We start from the raw sequence: 15,586 nt of genomic DNA on the forward strand, positions 1-15,586 counted from the left end.
GGTATCAACTCCTTATTTCTCCATTATGGATTAATTTCTTTCATTTTTGATTGAATCAAATACGCAAAACTAGTTCAAATGCAAACCTCTTAGGAAAAATTATAGCTTTAAGGCTTCAACAGCTAAACACCTTAGATAATAGCCAATAACCTTAGCTGTCCAGTCCACAACACCAGGATGGCCTGTGAGATGCACACAGGCTGAAGAGGCAGCCGGGCTGGGAGGTAGGAGGCTCCCCACTTTGGCCTGTTTCAAATGCAGTCGGGGGCTGGTCCTGCTGGATCATCACGCGTCGGTTAAAGGAAAAATGATTTCCCATCGCGGGTGAGTCACTAAGGATTCTGTGTAGACAGGATCTGCCCTAATAAAACTGCTTCTTCCTGTAAACTTTTGGTGTTGGGGGAGATTTATGGACTGCAGAGTAGGAGGTCCGTGGGAATTCCTCCGCTGAGCCCTCGTGTAGGAGGAGCTCCCCAGCAGCTCCATCCGTCACCAGGGGGCATCAGTTATCTATGGGCCTCTTCCCTCCTCCACACCTTTCCCTCGTGGCCCGTGGGGATTAGAGACTCTTAGAGCCTATGTCCCTCTGGGAGGGATGGATCCCTTCTGCAAGCTTTCTGGCAGATTCATGCAGCTTCTTCTTGATTAGCCAGCTTGACAGGGAGTTCACCACCTCAGCAGGTGGCCAGCACTAACAGAAGCCACTCCAGCTATTAGTGACATTTGCATCCATTTCCAAATGCTAATGGAACCGCTGGCTTAAAAATCCATTCTAGAATTTGACCAGGGATCAAATAGCTGGTCTTCCTGATGGTAATTTCCAGAATATTCTCTTTCCCTTTTTTGTAAATCAAGACTAGAGTTCCCTGGGGTGGCTCCAGATCCCTAGGAGAAGACCTTTGGCCATCAGCCTGGGATGCACCTCCTGCGGCCTGGGGCCTTGGGCTCTTTGGGTGGCCAGGTGATGTCTTGGGGTCTCCTCTCCTCCCTGGGCTCTGGCCCCTCCTTCCCCTTGTTGCTTTTACCCTCCCTAACTCGAAGTCTGGTTTCCTTACTAGAGACATGGCAGCAGACCAGGTGATAAGCCACTGGGCCTTTCCTCTGCCATTTGAGAGCATTCTACCGGGTCCCTCCCAAGGACTAGAGACCTTTCCTTCTGACACAACTAAACAGGCCCAGGGCTGCTGATGGCTCCTTCAGCACATTCGCAGGAAGCAGCTGTCTGAGGCCGTCTGGGGAGCACTTCTGGGGGAAATGGAGCCTGGGTGCTCTCCCAGGCGATGGACTCACTGAGTTTAGGACCTGCTCTGGGCGAAGCTGCTGACCCCCAGAGAGGTCTGACTGACCCTGAGAGCCGCTGAGCTGGCTTCCCAGGGACAGGACAGCTGTGGCCGATTACGATGGCATCAGTGGCCGGCATTGGAAAACCTCCGTGCTCTAAAATAGCACCCTAATGGCCGGTCACAGCACTAGACAGCCCACCATCATCGCACCATTCCTTTCGATTTGGCAAGTTTTTTGTTTTTGTTTTTTTAAGTATTAAAGAGTCTCAAATTCAAATGTAATCATCATCTCTTTAAAAGTCCTATCAGATAAAAACTTCCAGATGCCTGTCCCTTGAAAACAAGACTCGGGGGTGTTAGAAGAACTGGGGGCTGTATCTACAGGATGGGGAGAGGCAGGCTGGGTCTCTCTGATTAGGGGAACAGAAAAAGAGCTGAGCATATGTGGAAGGGGCTGCACAGGGCAGTGCGTGACCTTGACCTAAACAACAAGCGGGGGCTCTGAGCTCCTGGTTTCCCCCACAGTGGGGGAAGCTGTTGATCCTGCAAGGACTTATCTTGCTTGACACACTGAGCCGCTTGGGTCATATTCAGGGTTCAGCTCAAACCTCCCCGAATACCTGAAGCTTGGCTTAACCTCCCCTTCTCTTCAGGTTTCCTGATTCCCCAGGCACACACAGATCATGGTATTAGAAGCAGGAGAGTGAACTTATCATCTATGAGTCTTTCTCCCTAACTAGACTATGAGCTGCTGTCAGCTGAAACATTACCTTAATCTCTATCTATTTATATATCCCTAGTGCCCAGTACAGAGCCTCATACGCAAGAAGATGCTCAAAAAATGATCGTGGAATGGACGAAGGAGAGATTGGGACATTCATCCTCTCTCACTGTCCCCGACATCAGGGCTGGCCCCTGGTGCGGGCTCAGATTTCCCCCAGTGTTGTGCACACCACTTTCTCTGTTCTCCTGCTCGCTGCCACCTGTGGCTGCAGAAATCCTCGTCCTTAGGGGCCTGCCCAAGTGCCAGCCCCTCCCTAGATCCTCCCCTGGACGCCCCCTCCCCTAGCCTGGGCCTTTCCTTCTCTAGGACCCTGATCACAGGCTGCCTTGATTAGCATTAGATGTGTGCCTCTGGTTCCCCCACTGAGCACGGGGTCTTCCCGGGGGCTCCAGGGATGGGGGCCTCCTGAAGTTACACACTTTTACCTAGGAGCAATCTATCCTTTCTTTCATCCTACCCTCAAAGCTGAAGACTGCTGTTCCAGATTGTTTGCAAATTGACTCCTGGTGGCAAGAACAATTTCCAGTCACATTGACCTGGAATAAGCTTGGTCTCATTTGGCAAATGCTTGTTGGATTTAATTAAATTGAGTTTCCTTGTTGCATTTTCTAATCAGCTCTGACCCCAGAGTCAGGAGACTGGGGCTAGCACATGACTCGCTTCCTGATCTCGTTTGAGTGGATGCCCTTGTCTCTCCTTGTGCCCGGCTCCTTACCCTTGGACTATAAGCATCTTGAGGGCAGGGCTCCCACCTCTCCCGGGGTCCAGCACAGGGCCCAGCACAGAGAAGGCACTGAAAACATTTGCTGGGACAACCGTTACCACCTGCTGACCTTGCAGGGCTGTGCTGAGCATGAAATGAGGGGCAGGAATTCCCTGGAAAAATTTAAAGTGCCCGGGGCATCTAACATGACTGCTATTATTATAGGGCAGTTACGTTTCTATCTTGCTGTATTCAAGTGGGCATGAGATTGTCCAGATGCAGCTGCCGAAAAGCTGAGTGTGAGTCGAGTTTCCATCCATCTGCTTGCTGCCTGTTGTGCATATGTCCCCCCTACTCCAATTTGGGATTTCTGACTCAGACCCCCTTGGATTCCATACTCTCTCATGGAGCAGCTGCTCGGTGTGGGGGGAACAGCATGAGACTAATATTTCTCTCACATGTGTCACTTCTGCAGGTCACTCAACCTTTCCATGACTCGGTTTCTTTACCTGGAAACTGGGAACAAGGAATCCTGCCCTATCCACCTCACCAAGGAGATGGGAAAATTTGATGGGATAATGAAGGTGATATATAAGTCGGATGGACTAATAGGCCTTTTCTGGCAAATTAGGAGGCATAAGTACACCCTCGTGGTGCCAGCCCAGGCAGAACACCTAGGACACCTCTCTGTCTAAAGTGTGCCCATAGGGGCACATGCTGATACTGGAACATACGGGCTTTCCCCACATGGTGCTCCCAGGCATGGCTTCTCCTCCCAAAAGGTTTATAAAGCTCTTTCACAGGTATCAACTCCTCTGCCCCTCTGGCAATCAGAACCAGGTGAAGTGAAGGGCGAGTGGCAGCCTGAGGCTCTGGGCCTGCAACGCAGAGCCCCAGATACGACATGCTGCTTGTGACACCATGTGCCCTCCTGGGACCTCTGCAATCTGACGCCGAGTCTGTACAGAGAGGGGGCTCATGAGGGCCATGTGCCAAAGCACATCTGGAACACCTGGACAGCCTCCCAACATCAACACCGTGCCGTGCCCCTGCACGCACAAGCCGCCTCGGGCACACACGGGCACTAGTAGAGTGCATGCGATTGGTTTTGCCACGTTGACCTAGTTTCTGCACAAAGCTCTGTGACTGAAGGGTACCCTGGGGGGAAATGCCCCCTCAGCATCCTGCACAGAGAGGTCACCAAGCACCTTCCAGGTGGGTGTGTGGGCTTATTATTTGTAGCCCACACCCTGCTCAAAGGGGCTCGGGACAACTTATTATAAGTTGAAGACCTTGACTTCTCTCTTCCAGCCACAGAAGATGGGAGGCAGAGAGACCCCAAGAAAGAGAGAAAGGGGGAGGAGAGAGAGCCCAGGAAAGGCAGGATGACCATGTAGAGAACTGGGAAGAGTGGGTGTGTGGGAGGGCAGCTCTAACCCGCACGTACCTCCACCACGTGAGAGGAAAAGCCTGTCTGTGACATCTCCAGCCCGAAGGAGGTTTCATTCTTGTTGGTGCCTAAAGCAGAGGGACAGAAGGATGTCAGCTCTGTGCCTGATGCTGAGCTCCAGACACGCCTGCAGCTCAGTCCCCAGCGCCTGTGTCCCCAGGGCACCTTCAGGGAGGTGACGGGGCCTGAGTCTGAGTCCAGCCTCGTCTGCTCCCAGCAGCAGGCACCCTGCAAAGGGAGGTGCCAAGACCTTCCAGGTTTATTAGTAGTAGGCCACTCACGGCTGAAAAGGGCTGGGGCCAACTTATATTACAGGGCATGTATCCTATACTCGAAGACTGTCAAAATAGGGGAAAGGGCCAATTTATATTACAGGGCATGTATACTGTACTCTAAGACTGTCAAAATAGGGGAAAGACCCAGAAAAGTGCGTGGAAAGAAATAGTCTACATTTTTGGCAAGAAATAGAATTTCCCACTTTGTTTATTCCTATTATTCAGCAGATTTGGTTCCAGATGCCTCTGGATGGTTCCCAAACATCAAACAGACCCTCAGGAGGGGGACTTGTCACCACCGCAGATTTGCACAAGAAATCCCATGTGTGCCGAAAGCCCCTCCCCACAGAGGGCCCCCTGGAACGTGTCATTGGAGCCAAAGTTCTCGTCACCCAGGGAGACCATTTAGAGGAGAAATAACACTGATTTGGATATTTAAGTTCTACTGTGTCAAAACTCAGGCTCACACTTTCTATTCCTTTGTCCTCGTTTATGAGGGTGGTTTTGTCTCTTTTTATGTGTCTGTAGCTCGTCATTTCCAATGCGCTGCAGACTGCTCAGGCTTTGGGACACCACCTTCTGTCTCTTCTGACAATCGTCCCATATGGCAAAGCCCAGTATAAGAAGGGCCGTCTATAGCAATGCATGATGCAAATCAGATCTGTGCAAATCAAAACTGGAGTTGACATCGTAAGGAGAGAGGCAATCTGCAGGGACCCTGCAGAAAGTACTTTTGGGGGCGTGGGAGGCAGTGGGACTCGGGGGTTAAGTGTTTCAGGCTGTGGAGTCAGGCTCAGCTGGATTGAAACTAGAGTTGCCACATGAAATACAGGACACTCAGCTAAATGTGAATTTCAGACAAACAATGAATACTTTTTTAGTGTAAGTCTGCCACAAATATCGTATTTTATATTTGCTAAATCTGGCAACACTCGTTCCAACTCCAACTCCTTTCCAAGCTGCAGGAGCTCTGGCAAGTCACTTAGCTCCTTCGAGCTTCAGTTTTCTCAGGAGTAAAAGAGGAGACTAGCAGCAAAATCACCTTCCGGGGCTGTTCATGAAGTGCGCAGCCTCGCGGCTAGCACAGTGACACTCACGGGTCGGCAGTTATCATGAGGGAGGACTCCCGCTAACTCATTCCATCCTGTGGGGTTGGATTTTGCTCTGTGGGCTTCACCGGAGGGGAGCCCGGGAGCGTGGACCTCTCTCGGCATGCATCACTCACCTTCCAAGCTGAAGATCCTGTCCCCCAGGGCATCGACAATGTCCTTCAGGGCCGCCTCGTCAGTGACGTTGAAGAAGTGCTTGTCATCGGGGTCACTGGCGATGTATTTGATTTCGTTTAGAAAAGTTTCTGGATTGATCCCCCTGCGGTTGTAGTAGCCCAGGACCTGCCAGGAAATAGGGGCAGGGGCGACAAACCAGGACATAGCACAGACCTCCCTGCACACCCCACGACCCCTGACCCCGGGGCCCCCGGGCCGGCTGGAGCCTCTGTTTTGGTAGCCTTGAGCATAAGCCAAAGTGCCATTTGCATTTTGAAAAAGATTCTCTTGTAGGGGCCAGATAAGACCCCTGTTCTGAGATAGGGTTCTGGGCTTGGGATGGGGGTGTTTTCTAGTTTTCTGAGGTTTCAGAACCTCCCTGGCAATGGAGGGAAAAACAACCCCACAACTGTTGTGGATAGGCTTGGGCAGTGCAGACAGAAGATGCTTAACTTGCTCTTCAGGAGAGGATGAAACAGGAGAGGCCCATTTGAGGGCCTGGGTAGTTGTTCACTGCCCAGAAACCCCAGGGGTTTGGTGGCAAAGACTCCAGAAGGTAGCTGGCAGCCCTTGGGCAGGAGCAGGGGGCAGGAAGGGCGAGACAGGACTCACGGCCACAGCGTATCTGGTCACGTTGTCCCTCTCGCTTTGCTGGATCACCTTCTCCAGGTCCGGGCTGTCGTGGGACTCCCCATCGGTGATGACAATCATCACCTTCTTGGCCCCTTTCCTTCCGCCCTTCTGGAAAGCCTCTGAGCTGGAACCCGAGCACAAGGGAAGGGTCACAAGAGGGAGATGGGCACGGGGCAGCCACAGAAGCCAGGACCGAGTGCCCCAGAGAACCCAACAGGTGCTGAGACCTCAAACCAAAGAAGCAGCTGGATTGAGGTACCCAGACTGCCGTTCACCACCTGCTCAGACGGGTCTTGCATCTGTTTGTCTTTAGAAAGTGACTTTAAAAAGCCCCTCTAGGGTCCTGACCTTGCTATTTTGGGCAAGCAGAGGGAACGGAGTAGACCTGGGAGGGTTCAGGGTCAGATGGAGATCTTTAGAAGACCTAAGTTACCAGTTCAAACACCCAGCTGCACATTAGAATCTCCTGGGAAATTAAAAAAATGAGATGTCCAGGCCCCACCTGGACTCATGAAATCCGAATCTCCGGGGTATGGCCTGGGCATCAGTATTTTTGAAAAGTTCTAATGAACATCAGAGTTGGGAACCACTTCCCCAAGTACTGAAAAATTGATGCGCCAGAGTAATTCCAACAGCACTAATCCATAAAACAGACGGATGAAGCCTGACAGAGTTCTGATTTTTCCCAGGAGGACTACTTTGGTTCTATTTTGGGAACTATTAAATATCAAATTCTGTGACAAATATTCCTCTTTCTTGCTTTTTATTTTGTTTTCAGTGCCCAGAGCAGGTGCTTGGCCTGTCTGTTGGGCAATCCAGCCAGGGGACGGGGGGCTGGCACGCTGACCCTCGACGCTGTGGAGAGGCTTGTGCAGCTGGCAACCTGTCTGTGAAGCACGGAAAACTGGCTCGTGAGCCATCACTGGCTCTCAGCGCCTCTGTGGCCAACCCTCCTTTAGACCGTGAGGTTCTGAGAAGGACGGACATGGTCTGGCCCAACAGTCTGGCCCAGCGGGTAGAATTTTCCAATAAGGATATAAAAATAAATGTTACCCTTAGACTCCGCAGTGATTTCTCCCCGGTCTGACGCATAGATCTAAGCTCCCCATTGCCAGGTTAAAGCCCGTCTCCAGGCCCAAAGGCTTGGGTTACCAAGGTATCTCAGCTGATGGGCTGATGTGCATGATTTAGATGTTGAGGAATTCACAGAATGTGGAATAAATTAGTGCAGAGAGTCTTCAAGCTACCACTTAGGAGAAACAGACCATCTGCCATTCTCTTAGCAACTCTATGATATATTGGATACGCTGACTTTAAAAAACCCTCTAATTTTAGTATGAGCTGTGGATTGAAGCAGGGCAGAGGCACACTCGATATGACTAGAGCAGATTTTGGGCTGAAGCCTGACCCAGTGAAGGGAGAACTCTGCTAGTCCCTCAAAGGAGATTCTAGATGCTTCCATGACCTCATTGGAGGGAGGGCCAGGCCCAGGAACAAAACTCCACGCAAAAAAATATGGCAGAGAAAAAACAGGTTTTGTCATATATGGAGTCAAGAAAAATTTCAGGATCATATTTCCCAATAGCGGAAGAGTGTGAATATCTGTATGAATCTGTAACAGGGTAAATATTGGCATGCATCATTAGATTTAAAGTCGTGATTTTGTATTGTGTAAAAGACTTGGATTTGTTCCCTTGTAAACAGATTATAAGTTCCTTGAGAGCAGTGAGAGCTTTATACTCACAGCAGCTTCTGGGAACCTGGAAGCCAGAGCGATCCCGTGAGAAATTAGGTCACATCGTGTCTCCTTTCTGCTTAAAACCTGCACTGGCTCCCATTTCTCTCAGGTTCTGACAATGGCCCACCAGACCCTTTGTGATCTGGCCCGCCATCCCTCTGTGCCCCTCCTCCGGCTCGCTCCCTCCACCCACTACCGGGCACCCTCCTGTCTTAGGGCCTTTGTCTGCTGCCCCTTCTCCTGGAACGCTCCCCCTGGATCTGCTTGGCCAACTTCCTCACGTGCTTCAAGCCTCCACTCAAACGTCAGCTCTCGGGGCAGCCTTCCCTAACTACTCTGTTAATGCCGATGAAACAGCTGCCCTCTCCAATCTGCTTGAGTGCCTTTACTATGCTTGATTTTTCCCCCCTAGCATCTATGTTATTTATTTGTTTTTTTTGTTTATTGTCTGCCTCACCCTCTAGAATGTCAGCTCCATGAGGGCAAGACATTTATCTGTTTTGTTCATGGATCTCTTCCTAGTGTGAGGCATGTAGTAGGTGCTCAATAAAAAGTGTTGCATGAACTAAGACGGAATCACACCATTGTCCCTGCACCTGCCCCCCCACCCCACTCCCAAGCCATACCTGGCCACCAGATTCACCTTCACGTGCACATCTGACAATAACTCTCGTCCCCAAGAACCTTCAGTGGCCACTCACGCTTGTTTTAGCTACAGCATTATCACCCTCACAGTCTGGCTCCAAGCCGTGTTTGCAGCTGGCTCACTGGCCCCAACATGAACCCTGTGCCATGGTCAGAGCATGAATATAAACGTCCCTCGACTTCCCCTCTCCTTGGCCCTTTCCAGGGCAGAATGTCTTCTGTGGAATGTCTTCTCTCTACCTCTCCCTGCTGGAATCCTCGGGTCTTCCCAGGACAGGTCAAATGCCACCCTGTCTTGACAGTCCTTCCCGGCCCTCCCTTGGAGCCCTCCCCCTCTCATCCTCATGGAATTAGGCTGATGCTTATCAGAGGTCCCCTGCCGGGCGGGGGGCTACAGGTTACCATCTTTGTAACCCCTCAAATCCATGGCCTGGATCTTTGTACTTTAGTGGGTGCACAGAAAAAAAATGCATTATGAATAACTGAGTGAGGAGAGAAAACCTTTTACCTTAAAAAGCACTGGGTGTGATTTGGGACCCAAACTTGGCAGGCTGGGAAGATCAGATTTCAAACCTCACCTGAGGTGCAGATTGCACACCCCAGAGGTGCCTGTGAGTCACACACGTGTAACTGACCCGGGGTTGGCAGGCTGCGAAATGAGACGGAAACATGGGCTCCATCCCTGTTTGAGTCAGTTAGCTTCCCACTGAGGAAGTGATAGCTCGGTGGGCACCGGCTTCCCTCCGTTGCCCCAGCCATTTCACAAGGGCCTGCTGGGCGGTCTCAGGGGCCCAGCCTGATGATGAGGAAACAGCAAAGTGGCCCGTTCCTCGTGAGGATGAGTAAGAGCCATCTTCACACAGAGGAAGGCTCATTTAGGAAAAAAGCTTGAGCTTTTTTCGGCAAACAAAAATACGTTAGTGGAGCAGTAACTTAATCATAAAGAGTTGTGAGGTTGGACAAAACTTAATGTTTTGACCACGCGAAATCATGTTACTACATCATGGAATTCTGTTAAACACATTGACTAACCCTATGTGAGGTGGGATTATAAGGTAATGGGACTGTGGTCTCAATGAACATAGCAGAACTCATATTTGTAGGTGTAAAATTTATACATCTAAAACCTAAATGCCCTGGATGTAGTCATCACAGGAGTTTAGGCCTTAGCTTGAAAAATCTCGGGGAGTTGCCTTTAAAATCACTCACTGATTTCAGAGGGGGCGAGCACAGTGTTCTGAGCAGTGGCAGTGTTACTGGAATAAGCACATGGCTGTCTTGTGGTGGACGACGACGAGAGACAGCCTTCATTGTCATCATGAGTGAGTTCTGGGGTGATTTTTAAGGAACCAGCCTCCTTACTCTACAATCTCAGAGGTTAGATTTAACTATGTTCTTCATACTCCATTGATGACAAACTCTCAACAGGAAGACTCTGCAATCAAAGAACCTCCACTTTTTATAGGGTCTCTGTGGCAGAACACATTTTGCAGAGTTGGCTGTAATAATAGCCCCCACTCCAAATGCTTTTCTGCAATGAGACCTTGCCATTCCTCCATCAAGAGGCAGAATCAAACTCTCTTCCCCTTGAATCTAGGCTGGCTGTAGTGACCTGCTTCCCAATACAATATGGCAGAAGTTTTTTCCTGGACATTTGGGGCTAGGGCATAGGCAGTCTTGGAGTTCCTGCGTGGGTCTCTTGGAAAGTTCACTCTTGGGATGCTCCCTCTCAGAGTCCAGCTGTCATGCTGTGAGAAAACCGAGCCACGTGGCCACATGTGGGTGCTCATGTCATCAGCCCCAGCTGAGTTCTCAGTCAACAGCCAGCATCAATTGCCAGCCACAGGAGTGTGTCATTTTGAATGTCCAGCCCAGTCAGATCCTCAGATGACAACAGCCCCAGCTGACACCAGATTTCAACCACATGCGAAAATCCAAGAGAGAATTGACCAGCTGAGCCCAGCCAAACCCCAGAACTTTGAGGGATTAATCAATTATTGTCTCAAGGTCCTAAATTTTGTGGGGGTTTGTTACATAGCCATATATAACTAGAATGGTATCTGAGATTTAAAAACATTTAATTTTTTTTTTACCGAGCAAATTCGATGCCAAACGCCGTCCGGGTCTCTGTTCCTCCCCTCTGCTCAATGTGGCTGGCTGCTTCCACCACATCTCTTACAGACCTGTAGTCATTGAGGTGAAATTCATGTACCACGTCTTCTCCATACTGAACCACTCCAACCTGCAAGTTAGAGGAGAGGGCGACAGAACATCTCAACCCCCAACACCTAGACCTGTGGCGGTGAGGCCCCCTGGGTCATCTCTCTATCTGTGACAGTTCAGGAGTGAGGAGGGCTGAGGATGTCCCAAGGGAGAGCAACTAAGCTGAAGGGAAGAGGTTCTGCAAAGTTCTGGGAATGAATGGATGGGTTGGTGAGGCAAGTGGAAGATGCATATGGAGACAGGAGACTGTGATTTAAAGAAAGGCCCACAGATTAAGTTTCTTACTTAAAAAGACAAAAGTTGAGCATAGAATTGAAGTCTAAAATATTATGAATGGCATGGGTGGGGGGCATGGCACTGTTCACCAAACTCTGGAACAGAGAAGAGGTTTTTTTATCCCCAAGGTTGATAAAATATTGACATATATTAATAGCCTCAAAATAAACAAAAAACCCTAAAGACCTACAGTAGCACTAGAATGATAAAATGTTACTGTTGGATGAGCCTGCCGAGTTTATTTGGTGCCTTTCTAATGCTGGACTTTCACCCACAATACCCTAAAAGATGCTCTTCTGGTGGTGGGAAAGTCCACCACTTCATGAGAAAGCCCACTCCCTTTTACCAGCTCTAGTTGTTACAAAATAATTTCTTAGATTGACTTAAAATCTGCCACCTTGTAACTTCCAATTATTGGTCCTCATTTGGCCTACCAAAACAATATGGAATAAATCTACCCGCTCTTCAGCCAGGCAGCGTTTCAAATATGTGCTGGCAGCTGTGACCTCCTCCCCAGTCTTCTCTCCAAGATTAATGTGTCTAATGCTCCCCTGTGTCCCACTCGGCAGGATTCTAGTGCCTACTCAACCTTTCCTGCCTTCCTTCTCACTCTCTAGCTGGTCAAAGTTTTTCTTAATAGGTGGCATCTCTCCCAGAAGACAATGTTTGACCCTCGAGGTGAGGCCTCCCCCAGATTGTCCCTTGATGTGCCCAGCAGAGATGAGTGTCTTGGGCTGCAGGGCCCTGGTGCTGACCCTTCCACCTACAACTTCTTAGTGCATGCAGAGATGCTCCCCTGCACCCCAAGGCAGCATCTACATCTACCATCTGTTGGGAGGAGGAAACAGTCCCAGAGATGCTCACCTGGATCTGCCCAGGGCCGATGTAAAACTTCTTCAGGATGTTGATGAGGAAGTGCTGGACCTCCACCCAGGGGTAGATGCTGTTGGAGCCATCCAGGACAATGACGATGTCCATGTAGGTCTGGCACCCTGGGAAGTGGGGACATGGTCACGGCTACCCAAGGGCCCAGTGTCTGCAAGTTTCTGATTCTCCAGTTCTTTGTCCAAAAGACACTAGAAGAAGGACTCTGTCATATGTATATAATTACATGTGTGTAATTCCTGGGCTGGGGGCCATCCTTGGGCTGGACATTTATTTGGGCAACGTGAATGATGAGCCCAAGAATTCCTGGCTCGGCTCCACCTCTCTGTGCTGGCCATGTGAACAAAGCTTAGATTAAGCCTGACCCCCTCTGCTCCTTCTCATGCACTGACCACTGTCAGCTGGTCAGTGTTTCCGAGGCAGCCAACACTGCCCAAATCAGCCTCTCTTTATCACTTGTTTTACTGAAACGGGCAGGCTGGCACTTACTACTTTCAGCCCGCAGGGATGGCTTTCACTTTTTAGGGAGGCAGTGTGGTGTAATGGCTAGGAATGCAGAATCTGGAATTATAATGTTTGATTCTTGGCTTTGACCTTGGGCAAGTCACGGAACCTCTCAGCATCTGTTTTCTCATCTGTAAAACAGGCCTGGTGACAGTAGAGGGCTGCCGTGAGGAATCCACAGGATCATGCTTCCATATGGCTGGGCACAAAGCACGTGCTCAACAAGTCTTAGCTGATCCTATTTTCACTTTTTTAAGCAAACCACTTTGTTAGTGTGATGATCACATCATCAGGTCGAGCTCTCATCCCTTTATTTCTGCTCTGAATATAAAGTTTTCTCTATAGTCTCATAATATTAATACGAAATTAAAATGAATAATAAAAATCAACAAAGAAAACTAAAGAAACATTGGTACTATAAGAAATGTAACAAACTTAAAATCTAAGTAATTTCTGTTTGTGAACAGTTAGGGTTTCTTTGAAATATGCTCTTTTGTATTATATTACATCATATTATATTGAAATATCTGGCATCTGCTTATTTTTACTAGAGAATTTTCACACTGTTATAAAAGCTACTTAACAGCCATAAGGCTGAAGCCTTTTGTGTGTGAACCATCCCAGGAACTCCTGCATCGTGAAGGTGCAGCATGCTGAACTCAGTGCTCACAGAGAGAGGAAGGCGGGTGGCTTTGAGCCCAGGGGCCCGTCGCAGGCTTCGCATTTGAGACCGTGTTTTAGAAGAGTTTGGGCGATTCGATGCTCGGAGTCACCTCCGCTTTAGGAGAAGCTGTGTAGACATTTCTGTCCCAATTGCATGCTGTGTACAGCACGTGATGGCCTGACGCTTCTGGGCTGACAGCGCCTGATAGCTTTGTCCTTTCCCAGTGTGCTTTAGCTCAACAGTGGGCGCTGCGTGGTGTGGGTGACCACGGAGGTGACCGTGACAGAAACTTCTTTTTTTTTTTTTTGTGAGGAAGACTGCCACTGGGCTAACATCCATGTCCATCTTCCTCCACTTTATATGGGACGCCTGTCACAGCATGGCCAGACAAGTGGTGCACTGGTGCGCGCCTGGGATCCGAACCGGCGAACCCCGGGCCGCCTCGGCAGAGTGCGTGCATTTAACCGCTTGCGCCACCTGGCCGGCCACCAGAAACTTCTTGATTGGGAGGAGTTTCCAGTCTAGTGATAGGCACCAGGTTTCTTTTATTTTAAGCTAGTTTTATCATTAGAAGGCATTTATTATTGCTGATTTCTTTCTTACAATTTCAAAGTTTTCTTTCTTTTTTTTTTTTTTTTTTGGTGAGAAAGATTGGCCCTGAGCTAACATCTGTGCCCATCCTCCTCTATTTTGTATGTGGGACGCCACCACAGCATGGCTTGATGAGCCGTGCATAGGTCCGAGCCCAGGATCCGAACCCACGAACCCCAGGGTGCCAAAGCAGAACGTGTGAACTTAACCACTATGCCAACCGGGCTGGCCCCTCAAATATTTCTTTTTAAGACACCTTGGGAAGAATTTTGCTTTAGGTCTGTGCTTCCTAAACATGGCTGAACATCCCACTGAAACACACGCACACACACACCCCGGGGCTTATCACAGACCTGTTGAACTAGAACCTCCAGGGGGAGTGCCCTGGAATCTGTATCCAATGAGCTCCTGGGGCACTGCTGCTGGTCAGCCAGGTGAGGAAGCCTCCACCACAGGAGGTTCTGGGAGGCTGAGATGGTCACACCTTGGCCCAGAGGCAAGAGCAGCCCTGGGGGCGGGGGGTGACCCACCTTGGGGCTCTTCCTGGGCCCCAGCACTGTCTTTCCCTCTGCCATTTAGTGTGAATAGAATAACACCTCCTCGTCACCATAAGAGGACCACTTTCCAGCCTCTGCTGGACTGAGGCATCCTCCTTCCTCCCCCAAGTACCATCTTTCCATCTCTGACGCCAGTCAGAGATGGCCCTGTTGTTTGGAGGGAGGCTGCCAGCTAGCTGGAGTGCTAATCCCCTCACCCTCAATAAAACGGGCAGCAGCTGCTTGGCGATGGTGTTCAGCCCAGAGGAAATAGGCTCGCAGCCAAGCAGTCTGGGCTCGCCGGAGGCAAGGTCTGAGCGTTATTTCCCCAGATTTTCTTGGCAGGTGGGGAGTGTGTGGGAGGTTTTGTGTTCCATGAAGTTCTGGGCAAGCTGGGCAGAGCTTCCTGATGTCCAGGAACACTGGCTTGATGGGTCTATTACCAGGGATATATCTGTTCTCCCTGGCCCACTACCTATAGACAACTGCATTGCATAACATTAGAGGGCACCATTCACATTGTAGTCTAAGTGAACGATGTCCCCAGTGCAGTGCGCAGCTTGCCTAATATATATGGTGGCCCAGCAACCTCTTCCTCACTCAGGTGTGTTTGCAGTGGGCCTCTCTGGCTGCTGGGATTGTCTTCATAACCTCAGCTCATTTTCCCCCACCATTGCTCCGTGGCAGAGAGTGGGCCGCAGAGGCCCAAAGAGGTGAAGTGAGTGGTCCCAGGTTACCCACAGGGCAGGAGCAGGGCGGGGCTAGTGTCCAGGTGCTCCTGTGTAGCTGCAGGATAGTGGGGATCAGAGCCCTGAGCCTCCTCCGAGGGACTGCTGGCCGCTCAGCCTGAGTCTGCAGATTCAAAGGCACTTACTTTGGAGAGCTGGGGCCACGGTCTTGGAGAACCTGAAGTTGGAGTTGACTCGTGAACACATCCCCGTGGTGTAGTAGGAGCTCCCGCACTCGTGAGACCAGAGGGGGCTGCAGGCCTGTGAAGCACAGCCAGACCACCAGTCTGTGGGGGGCCTCAGGGAGGGTCCAGGCCCAACGACCTTTGGTCCAGCCCCAACCTCCATGACCCAAGACAGACATCCTCTATCTGAGTGTTAGTATCTCCAGGGTTTAGAGGGT

General features: G+C 50.1%; 1 protein-coding gene across 2 annotated transcripts in view; it reads right to left on the minus strand.

Annotated features, from left to right (window-relative positions):
• ITGA11 (integrin subunit alpha 11) overlaps nt 1-15,586 on the minus strand; it is a 117,451-nt gene that overhangs the window by 40,967 nt on the left and 60,898 nt on the right. For both annotated transcript variants that reach the window (XM_087428597.1, XM_087428596.1), the window contains exons 5-10: nt 15,330-15,444; nt 12,140-12,267; nt 10,870-11,018; nt 6,373-6,517; nt 5,721-5,886; nt 4,218-4,288 (exon numbers count right to left, since the gene is read on the minus strand). In XM_087428597.1, coding sequence (XP_087284723.1) covers nt 4,218-4,288; nt 5,721-5,886; nt 6,373-6,517; nt 10,870-11,018; nt 12,140-12,267; nt 15,330-15,444 — 774 coding nt within the window. The remainder of the gene's footprint in view (nt 1-4,217; nt 4,289-5,720; nt 5,887-6,372; nt 6,518-10,869; nt 11,019-12,139; nt 12,268-15,329; nt 15,445-15,586) is intronic.

The sequence above is a fragment of the Ceratotherium simum genome, chromosome 3 (assembly GCF_057802395.1).
Source record: "Ceratotherium simum simum isolate JZ-2026a chromosome 3, ASM5780239v1, whole genome shotgun sequence".
NCBI lineage: Eukaryota > Metazoa > Chordata > Mammalia > Perissodactyla > Rhinocerotidae > Ceratotherium > Ceratotherium simum.